General features: G+C 40.5%; 2 protein-coding genes across 2 annotated transcripts; one reads left to right on the top strand and one right to left on the bottom strand.

Moving 5' to 3' along the window:
• Positions 1–47: 47 nt before the first annotated feature.
• On the top strand, positions 48–1,404 carry LOC109217362 (non-specific lipid-transfer protein-like protein At2g13820). The gene is made up of 2 exons (XM_019381601.1): positions 48–810; positions 1,054–1,404. Exons 1-2 carry the CDS (start codon positions 486–488, stop codon positions 1,182–1,184), a joined length of 456 nt encoding a protein of 151 aa, XP_019237146.1. The 5' UTR covers positions 48–485; the 3' UTR covers positions 1,185–1,404.
• A 167-nt stretch (positions 1,405–1,571) lies between these two features.
• LOC109217361 (protein CDC73 homolog) lies at positions 1,572–5,608 on the bottom strand. Its single transcript, XM_019381600.1, has 4 exons — positions 4,399–5,608; positions 4,108–4,190; positions 3,872–3,979; positions 1,572–1,837 (listed from the first exon to the last, which is right to left on the bottom strand). The coding sequence occupies exons 1-3, from the start codon at positions 5,408–5,410 to the stop codon at positions 3,890–3,892; spliced, it is 1,185 nt and encodes a 394-aa protein (XP_019237145.1). The 5' UTR covers positions 5,411–5,608; the 3' UTR covers positions 1,572–1,837; positions 3,872–3,889.
• Between the last annotated feature and the right edge of the window lie 5,424 nt (positions 5,609–11,032).

The following is an 11,032-nucleotide window of genomic DNA, read 5'->3' as shown; positions in this document are numbered from 1 at the left end:
GAACAGTTTTTTTTTTTTTTTTTTTTTGAGATCTCCTAGCCCAAGTCTAATTTACTAAAAATTTGAAGAAAATTGTGGATACAGTCCGAACTCAGAAGTTAGAAGCATGTGATAGATTTACACTTTGTTCTTGAAGGTCTTCGCCACTGAGCAGAATCCTTAGGTTTTTCTATTACCACCAAGCAAATCATGGTACAGAGTGTTGGCCTGAGTTGGTCAGCCATATAACTAACCACTTGTCCACTTCTACCTAATTCATATGTAAAATATACGAAAGGAATATCAACGTCTATCTGTGAAAACCTGTTTTCTTTAATGGTAGACAATATCAAAATATGTTCTTTTGAATACTCTTCGTGTCTTCCACCTCCTTTTTCCTATATAGACCAAGCACAGTTTTTCTCGATCAAGATTACGTGATCAACTTTCTTAGATAGAGAACACTTTTCTCGTCATTTCTACGAGGTTTCCTGAGTATCACAGGAATGACAAGTCAAAGGAATGAAATGGGAGCAGTCTTGATTGTGCTGGCGATGATCTGGGCAGGAGTAACTGCTCAAGAAAGCGATGACTGCACGAACGTATTGGTCAGCATGTTACCTTGCATGACCTACATTACAGGGAACTCCTCGCCACAATTCTCAGGTTGCTGCGCGCAGCTTAGCACCGTGGTGGATAAAAGGCCAGAATGCTTGTGTCAGGTCCTCAATGGGGGCGACTCCAACATGGGACTCAATATTAACCAGACTCAGGCTTTGGCACTCACTACTGCTTGCAAAGTTCCGACTCCACCTGCTAGCCGCTGCAATGGTAAGAAGAAGTTTCATTCTAAAGTTCAGACACACAAAGCATACAATCCTGACACTGCTCCCTAAGAACAGTTGGTTCACCAATTGGCTCTCCTGCTGGACCACCAAATTCTCTATGCACTAGCTACACTAGTTTTTTTTTTTTTTTCTTTTTTTCTTTTTAAATAATTCTGCCACTACTTCAAGAAAGTCAAATTTTGGTTTTACAAAATGCTTAACATAATGCGATCAACAATGTTGACAGGACGGGGGTCTAATTCAGTGCCGTCATCACAAGGTGGTTCCGACGATGCAACTTCAACCAATATGGCAGCTCCTCTTTCTTTATGCTTTCTCTTTATTGCTTCCTACGCTTCAATAATCAACATGGCCTGACTTTGTTTACCTTCCATACACTTCCAATGTCTTTTATCTATTGTATACTTGATGGTTAGCTAACCTGTCTGTCTGTTACGGAAGAGTGCTTTTACTTTTTAAACATTAGCTCATATCAGCATTCAGCAATCAGCTTTCTACCAGGGTAATTCGCCATTGTATCGTATATTCTTTCGTCAAGCAATATTATTAATATATATTCTACAATCTTTGGTGCGCATTAGTTGGATCCATTCAGGTGAATAGTCTATCGTTTAACTAATCTTTCGAATATTCTTTCTTGGCCCGGAAGGACGCAAGGAGGGGAACTGCAGCAGGGAGTGTAAAGAAAGCGTAGCTATCACCTGCTTGCATCTTGCTATCAAGAAAGCAATTTGCAAACACCCAGAAAAAAGCCTCACTTTCAAAGAAATTAATAAATTAAAAAAGAACTAGTAAAATAATTTCTGTTGGCCTACAAGAAAGGTATACCTACACAGGATTCACACGTCTAGAACAAAGGGTGCATATATCCCAATAGAAGACCTCGTAGAACCTACAAAGGAGGATATTCATCTGACGCAACTGTATTCCCATTATAGGCTCACAAGTCTATTGTGTTTTGTCGAGTCTTCACTGTCCAGTTTTGTAGGCCACTTGTCATCTACTTTCACCTGGTGCAACCAAGATCAAGATATCATGTTACTTGAAGCATTCTAGTGTTACAAAATATACTTGACCATTAAAATGTTGTACTACAAAAGAAAAACAATGAAAAACAACGAAAATAGCTATGAATCAGCTTAACGCTGCATTACTCTTAAACACAGGAAAAAGTCGCACGAATTCTTGTAACAATCTACTTTTACTGATTAAACTTTGGCATTAATGTCACAACTCACTCCTCCGCGCTGGAACTAGCAGCAGAGTGACGTGACAGAATCTTTTTGTTGGGCATGACTAACAGGGGTAAAAGGGTGGACTCGGACGAAAAGATGTCCCATCTTATTCAATCTCTTATTGGAAATGGTAGGGGAAACAGGAAAATTAGACTTTCATGCTTCCTCCATCACCTATAACCATGGTTATGACCAATTCTCCGTATATGGGAGTCACTATCCTTGCTGGACATTTACCGTACTAACCAGAAACATGGACTACATTCCATGACACATTTCCTTCACAAAAATTAAAAATGAGAAAAGGAATTCTATCCATTTTTAGTTCATGCAATATATGAAACGAATTGCATCCTCACCACCTTCATCCCTTTTTCTGATAAATATCCCTGGCCCCATCTTATTATCCACCAGGTAAGTTTTCCTTAAGTAGACAAAAAGTAGCTTATTCCAAACTAAACCTACTACGGCTGTAAACAAAATTTAAATGACGGTATTATGGCACTATCAGAACTCGCCAAATAAGCAAAGATTCATCTAAAGCCAGTAAAATTGATTCTTCTTTCCTTTATGTAAAAATGCCATTTTTTCAAGTGTATATTCTTTTTAAATGTTTGGGAATTTACAAGTAGAGTATAAAACCACAAAGTACGCATTGAGGAGGCCTAAGAAAGAACATTTCACTTCATCCAAAATATCAGAGTAACTTCCAACATAACCTCCAATTTCTGAATGAGAAATGGCATAAATCAAAGAAGAGAATAACTGGAGCTATAGCACCATGACTGTCCTTTTTTACCCCAGAAAAACAACAGTACTACTCATGGCAACAATGGGTGGAACGTACACGAACCTACTCGCATACAGGCAGATGAAAGCGAATATGCCAGTTTGACGAAAGAAAGCCATATTGCTACAGCTCTGACATAATATTTATTCTTCTCGCGACCTCAACCTTAAAGATCTAGGCTAAGACCTCATCACAGCATGTTCCCTCTCGCTGGTGCCAAATTGTAATAAATCATCAATCAAAATCTCACCCATTAAAGACCTAGAATGCGATGTACCAATAAAATCAAAATGATGTCTCAGTGAGACCACTCTTTTACATGCCGGAAACTACTACAGCCAATTCTCAATCCCAAACTAGTATGGAATCCTCTATATCCATCATGCTCCATTTAAAAAGTAACTCTTATATTTATCTCCGTTGATTGGGAAACAAGAATCATTTCAGATGACAAAGAGGCCAATGATACATTTGGACCTAACTGAAATCAGCACATGGCGCAAGGTAAATATGGCTTACCATAAAGGAGATAGTTAATTTCCTACTGTACAGAAATGACTAAAAGAGCAGTCTTGTGCACTAAGCTCCCGCTATGTGCGGGGTCCGGGGAAGGGCCGGACCACAAGGGTCTATTGTACCCGGCCTTACCCTGCATTTTTGCAAGAGGCTGTTTCCACGGCCTGAGCCCGTGACCTCCTGGTCACATGGAGGCAACTTACCAGTTACGCCAAGGATCCCCTTTTGTACGGAAATGACTAAGAAAATAATACAAGTTCCAAACATCTTTAATTCAAAGATACTAATAAAACACAGTCAACTATCCAAAACCAGCATAACTATTAGAAAGAGTTTAATAGCATTTTAGAGCATCAAAACCTCCTTAGACTCGAACCTTCAACCGGATAAATATAATCGTAATATTCAAAGGAAGCAAAATACCAATCATTTAGCTTCTCAAATTTGAAAAGATTAGGTTAATCAAGTTGTTTTTTTGAGCAAGGGTTAATCAAGTTGTCTACCTAGAGCCTCAACATGCATCAATGTGAGCGAGACCTCATAAATTCTTCAAGTTTCTCCCACACCTCAAGTGCTGCAGCTCTGTCCTGGTGACGTTTGTTTTTACTTATCTGCAAATTCAATTGACAGTATTTGGTAAGACAACAACCATACAAAATAATATGCAAAATTGTCGTCATAGCATATAATTGACAGTTTTAAGGATAAGGACTAAATGGACAATCATTAATGTGCTAACCGAAATAATCTTGACATTCCATTGCTTTGCGGTCTTCGCTGACTCCACGCTATCATCCTCAAAACGCAAGAAAAATCCTACAACTGCAACAATGGCCAGGAAATGGATATTGCATTAAGTATAAAATCTAACTTCAGATTCTAAGTAAAAATTAACCCCAAAAACAATCACTACTTTTTAGTCTTAGCAAGATTCCTCTGATCTGTTTCAGAACTACTGTTGCAAGAAGCTATCATCATTTTGCAAACAATTTGGCAATAATTCAGCTGCACATAATCATTCAAAACTTACTCTTGTTAAAGATCTCAACATGATTCTTAAAGGGCCAATCTTTGAACTGCCATTCTTTCCCCAACACGAAAACCGCCACCACACGATCCCAATCCTCCGCCTTCAGTGCAGAAGGCTTATCCCTCACCTCATAGGCTGTAACTACCCTATCCCTACTAAACTTCTTCTGCACCGTTATACAATCCGGTTTCGTCCCCTTCATCTGCTTCAATTTCACATCAGTTGGTATAAAGACCCCATCCTCCAAAAACTCCTTCACATTATAAATAGTAATCAAAGTCGAAAACGCACTGGGAACCAAAATGATCGGAACACCCTCCCCTATCTTGCTTCCCTTCAAATGCATTTTCGCCTTGGGCCCACCATCATACCCTAATTCATCACCACCGCCAAACCCCGCTCTCTCTATCCGATTCTTCGCTACCAAACCGTCTTTTCTCTGCAAAGACTCTGCCCGCTGCCGCTCCTCATCTCTACGCAACGCCGCCGTAAAAACACTGTAAAAATCCCGGTTCTTACACATCAAAATCGACTCCCTATCCTTCAAAGGCTTCTCTGCAGCTCTAATCAGCTCAATCGGGTTTCGATTTTCCAAAACCCTAACGTCCGTTAAAAAATTGTCATCGTTACCAAGACCAGCAGCAGAAACAGAAATAGGAACCGTAGTTTCATTGGGCTGAGGGAATTTGAGGAATTCAATGGAGTCGGACGAGGCAGTTTTTCCGGTGAGATAATCGAGGAGGGGTTTACGATCAGGGAGAGTGACGGCGGGGATACGAAGGGAGCGTGATTGCTGGATGTAATCGGTGTGTTTGAGGTGGTGATTGGTGATGAAGTTGATTAGGGTTTCGAGAGTGTAGCGATTGGCTTGCACGTGCTTAGAGCGGTAAGCTGTTTCGATGGTGCAGGGGAAAGAGTAGTCGTTGCCGAAACGGTAGTCGTCGCCGATACGGACGATTTTGTGGAGCTCGTTTCGGATGGTGTACTCCCGGAGGAGGGTGAGGGGATCCATTGGAGAGATTGTCTGAAAGGTGGAAAGTTTTGTCTCACTTTTGGACTCAACTTATTAATGTGTTTTTACTGTTGAACTTGTTCTGTTGTTCATAGCTAAAATCTTGTGGCCTAACTAGAGAAGAGATTTCCCCCCTTTTTTAAGTAGGTTTTGGTCGACGAAAAAAGTAGGTTCGTCTTGACTATCAAGCGTCCTTCAGGCAAGATATGTTATATGAGGACAGAGGACAATTACATATTGTTGAGTATTCTGATGTGAACGCAACAAGAAATTTTTCCCAAAAAAATAACCTCGGAATAGTAGTATTAATTCGATGAAATTTAATATCTTCAAAAAGCACAAATAATTTGGACATGGTGATCAAATGCATAAGTAGAGTATGGAGCCAATGGCTTTAGCTATGCAAGCTTATATGGTTAAAGCAACTTAATAAAGAGTTTAAGTTTGGAGGAGATGGACATGAAACTAATTTAAGTCAACTGGGTTGCACTATGCTTTAACTGGGGCATTTGCATCTATACCTGTTTTTTGGGTCACGTTTTAACTTGTGCCCGTTTTACAAAAAAAATTGCAAGCGTACCCACTTTTTCGCGTAACTTCAGCATACGGGGCTGAAGTAGCAAAGGCAATCACGCAAAACTTCAGCATTCTAGTAGACGGGCATGAAGTAGCAAGTGTGCTGAAGTTTTGGTTTGTAAATGCTGAACTTAAGCATAGTAGCTGAAGTTTTGTTCTCTATTTGCTGAAGTTTTTGTTTGTAATTGCTGAACTTAAGCATAGTTGCTGAAGTTTTGTTCTCTATTTGCTGAAGTTTTTGTTTGTAATTGCTGAACTTAAGCATAGTTGCTGAAGTTTTGTTCTCTATTTGCTGAAGTTTTTGTTTGTAATTGCACTAAAATAGCTGAAGTTTTTTTTGTCCTGGATTCATTAGTTTTGTCATTAAGCTTTTTCAAAAACTTCAGCAGAAGATGTTGAAGTTATTTAGTTCATTTATAAAAACATCAGCACTAAATAAGCTAAAGTCTTTTTGTCCTGGATAAGCTTTTTCAAAAACTTCAGCAGAAGATGCTGAGGTTATTTAATTCATTTGTAAAAAGTTCAGCACTAAATAAGCTGAAGTTTTTTTTGTCCTGGATTCATTAGTTTTGTTATAATCAGACTACTATAAAATAATCAGATTGCCAACAATATCTAAATCATAAAATTCGGAAACAAATAAACGTGAAAAGAACAGAATTATCATGAAAAGATCATTAAGTGTGACCTTAAACTTCCCGTACGTGGAAATATTCACAAATTATCGTCTACTAACTTACGTAATTATTTATAATTTGTTTTCAAATAATCTGATAAACATACTTATGGCAATCATCCCATGAACTGAAGTTTCATAGCAGCACCAACAGCAGCAGAAGAAAGAAGAAGAAGAAGAAGAAGAAGAAGAAGAAGAAGAAGAAGAAGAAGAAGAAGAAGAAGAAGAAGAAGAAGAAGAAGAAAACGAAGGAGGAGGAGAAAGGGGGCTGAAGTTGTTTAAAAAGTGGGTACAAGTTAAAACTTTTAAAAAAAATGGGTATAGGCTAAATGAGAGCGACCAAATAGGACGCCCCGTGCAATTTTTACGCTTTAACTATGATGCTGTATGAATTTCTATCACTTTTCATTTACAATAATGTACAAATTTAAAGTAAAAATACAAATTAAAGAGCATTAGAAATTTACTCACATGACTAAAACATAATCCCAACTAACTGATACTGTCTACATAAATTTCTCATCCATTATGCTCTTGTAGCTGTTAACTCTTAACTTCTAAAATTCAGGTTCTATATAGGTGGGGGAGATTTTTCGTATACCATACCTATTACCTATAGCGCGACTGTCTTAGGTCTCGTTTGTTTGCACTTAATGGAGGTCTGAATCTTAATCATTCAGATCTCAAATATTAAGTGCGTTTGTTTTTAATGTCTGAATCTTAATTATTCCGATCTTAACCATTAAGTATGTTTTATTTTTTTTTACTTCACAACCACTTAATGGGTCTGAATAGGCTTGTATGATTAAGATCTATAACAGAGACTTAATTTCATTAAGATGTTATCATCCATATTCATTATTAACTGCCGCCACCACCTACCATTATCAACTACTACCATACCGCTGCCACTGCCACCACCACCATTGTAACGACCTGGCCGGTCGTTTTAAGAATTAACGCCCCGATCCCATATCAACTGCTTTCCCCGTGTTTGTTTCTGCTATTGTGAGTTTTCGGGAAGATTCATTTTGAGTTTCGGAGTATTTTGGACACTTAGTCCCTAAAGGAGAGCTTAAGCTTTAGAATTTGGACCATAGTTGGAGCAGTGTGAAGACGGACTCAGAATGGATTTCTGTCGATTCCGCTAGCTCCGTTGAGTGATTTCGGGCTTAGGGGCGTGTTCGAATTGTGTTTTGGAGGTCCGTAGCTTATTTAGGCTTGAAATGCCAAAAATTGAATTTTTGAAGTTTCCGGTTCAATAATGAGATTTTGATATCGGGGTCGGAATCTGATTCCGAAAGTTAGAACAACTCCATAGTGTTGAATGTGACGTCTGTGAAAAATTTGGGGTCAGTCGGACTTGGTTTGGTTGGTTTCGGCATCGGTTGTAGGTTTCTTGAAATTTCAAGTTCTTTAGGTATGGATTGGAGGGTGATTCGTGGTTTTAGCGTTATTTGATGTGATTCGAGGGTTGAACTAAGTTCGTATGATGTTTTAGGGTTGGTTGGCATGTTTGGTTGAGGTTCCGGGGGCCTCGGGTGAGTTTCAGATGCTTAACAGAGGTGATTGTGGACTTAGGCAAAATCTGAAGGCTGCTGCTTATGGTATTTTCGCACCTGCGGTGAAGAGCCCGCAGGTGCAGGCCGCATGTGCGATGGAGTGAGTCGCAGGTGCGATTCTGGCACTGTTGGCCAGTGACCGCAGATGCGGTTATTGGACCGCAGAAAGTGGCCGCATCTAAGGAGAAGGCAGCACAGGTGCGGGCTATGACCGTTAAATGAAAACTCGCAAATGCGAGTCCCCAGCCGCAGAAGCGGGACCGCAGGTGCGGTCCCATGGTCGCACAAGCAGAAATCGCTGCGCAGAAGTATGAAAAATCGAGGGTTTGAGTTCATAACTTGGAAAATCAATTTGGAGCTCGAGGTAAGGCGATTTTGGGAGGATTTTGAAGAGGAAATCAGTGGGTAACGATTCCTTAACCCTGTCTAGTTGTATTCCATCAATCTAATCTTGGTTTTGTCATTTAATTTCGGATTTGGGGTGAAAAATTGATAGAAAAATGGAAAAGTTCCCCAACCAAGTTTTTGGGTTTTAGTGGTCGGATTTGATGATTTTGGTACGAGTGAACTCATGAGTGAATGGGGGTTCATAATCCGTAACTTATACCTGATTCCGAGACGTGGGCCCGGGGAGGATTTTTGGGCATTTTTCTATTTTCTTGACTTAGCTTCGATTTCATTAGTCAAATTAGTTACTTGAAGTTATATTTAGATTATGCAATTAATTTGAATAGATTTGGGCCATTTGGAGTAGGGTACTCGTGGCAAGAACGTGATTTCGAGTTGATTTGACCTGGTTCGAGGTAAGTGGCTTGCCTAACCTTGTGTGGGGGAACTCCCCTTTAGGATTTTGGCTCTGTTGTTATATGAGTGTCGTGTACGTGAGGTGACGAGTGCGTACACGTGCTAATTGTTGAAAACCCCTGTTTTTTTATTAAGTAAATATCTACGCTTCCATTTTGTTGAACACCTACTTGTATTTAAAGCCTACTGCTTAGCTTAGGAAAGCATGCTTAAGTGACTTAAGTGTACTATCTACTTAAACTGTCTACTTGAATTCTATGCAGCATGTTTAGAATAGAAATCTCTGCTTTTCTTGTTATGGACTTGAATAGAACTATAGATTCCTTCTTGAGACAGTTGTGTGTTTACTTTGGGACTACGGATCGGTATTCCGGTAGATCTCCCTGCATGTTTACTTTGGGACTACGGATCGGTATTCCGGTAGATCCCCCTACACATTTATATTTGGGACTACGGCACAACACCCGGTAGATTCCCCTGTACTGGATAATTTACTTTGGGACTACGGATTGGTATTCCGGGAGTTTTCCCCTGCATATTTATGATTCGGACTACGAGACGATATCCCGGGAGATCCTCTGTACATTTACGTTTGGGACTACGGGACGATATCCTGGGAGATCCCCTGTTGCTATCTCTGTGTACAGAGCATATTCTGCCTGTGATTTTACTCTTTATCAACTGTTAGTGTCTCTAATTATACTGTCGCACTTCATATTGTTTTACCTCATATATATATATATATATATATATATATATATATATATATATATATATATATATATATATATATAACCAGTAGGGCCCTGACCTTCCTCATCACTACTCGACCGAGGTTAGGCTTGGCACTTACTGGGTACCACTGTGGTGTACTCATGCCCTTTCCTGCACATGTTTTTCGTGTGCAGATCCAGGTTCTTCGGCTCAGAGACTTCGACGTATATCTGCCGCGTCCGCAGACCGAGGAGTCCCTCTCTATTCCCTTTTTTAGCTATAGACCTTGTGTACTTACTTTGTGTAGACTTTTGTAGTACAACATTTCGTATTTCCTCTAGTTTGTGATTCATGAGATTCCAGGTTTCAGGAAGTTGTTTTCAGTATTGTGAGCATCTATTGTATATGCCGAGCGGCATTTCTTAACTCTTTATTTATACTTTTACTCGAAATTTGCCAGTTTTGTATTTTATATCTTTTTTCCGCAATTGCTTAGGCTTACCTAGTCGTAGGGACTAGGTGCCATCACGACAGTTCTCGGAGGGAGAACTAGGGTCGTGATAAGTTGGTGTCAGAGCTCTAGGTTCATAGGAGTCATGAATCACAAGCCGGTTTATTAGAGTCTCGCGGATCGGTACGGAGACGTTTGTACTTATCTACGAGAGGCTATGTAACTGTTAGGAACATTCCACTTCATTTGATTTCCTTGTCGTGCAAGATTTTTGGTATCGAAATTCTAAACTTCTGTCTTCTATTCTCCCACAGATGGTGAGGACACGTGCTACCGGAGATGATCAGGCACTTGTGCCCCCTGCTAGAGCCGCAGAGGTCGGGGCCGGGGTGGAGGCCGAGGACGCGCACGTGGTACAGCCAGAGCACCCATGCGAGCTGTCACCGACGAGCCACCAGCAGCTCCAGCCGGAGTCCAGGCACCTGATACGCCTACTGCTACTACCATTCCAACTCTTCAGGAGACCCTTGCACAGTTCATGAGTATGTACACCACTCTAGCTCAGGCAGGGTTGCTTCCCCTTGCTGCAGCCACATCTCAGGCCGGGGGAGGAGCACAGACTCCCACCGCCCGCACTCCTGAAAAGCGAGTGCATGTTGAGCAGGTCCCAGAGGTTATAGCGGTACCGTCCGCAGCCCCAGCTCAGCCCGAGGAGAGGGCAGTAGCTTCAGAGGAGGAGCAAAGGAGGCTTGAGAGGTTCAAGAAGTACCAGCCTTCTACATTCAGTGGTCTAGCATCAGATGATGCTCTGGGATTTCTGGAGGAGTGCTACCGTATCC

The sequence above is a fragment of the Nicotiana attenuata genome, unplaced genomic scaffold (genome assembly GCF_001879085.1).
Source record: "Nicotiana attenuata strain UT unplaced genomic scaffold, NIATTr2, whole genome shotgun sequence".
Lineage (NCBI taxonomy): Eukaryota > Viridiplantae > Streptophyta > Magnoliopsida > Solanales > Solanaceae > Nicotiana > Nicotiana attenuata.
This window is presented reverse-complemented; position numbering and strand designations above follow the sequence as displayed.

What these genes read in the sequence shown, in the direction of transcription:
- LOC109217362 (XM_019381601.1), top strand. Translation starts at nt 486, where the DNA reads ATGACAAGTCAAAGGAATGAAATGGGAGCAGTCTTGATTGTGCTGGCG. An exon ending in ACCTGCTAGCCGCTGCAATG is followed by an intron (nt 811 to 1,053) that starts GTAAGAAGAAGT and finishes CAATGTTGACAG; the next exon opens with GACGGGGGTCTAATTCAGTG.
- LOC109217361 (XM_019381600.1), bottom strand. Translation starts at nt 5,410, where the DNA reads ATGGATCCCCTCACCCTCCTCCGGGAGTACACCATCCGAAACGAGCTC. An exon ending in TGTTGAGATCTTTAACAAGA is followed by an intron (nt 4,191 to 4,398) that starts GTAAGTTTTGAA and finishes CCATTGTTGCAG; the next exon opens with TTGTAGGATTTTTCTTGCGT. An exon ending in GGAATGTCAAGATTATTTCG is followed by an intron (nt 3,980 to 4,107) that starts GTTAGCACATTA and finishes TTGAATTTGCAG; the next exon opens with ATAAGTAAAAACAAACGTCA.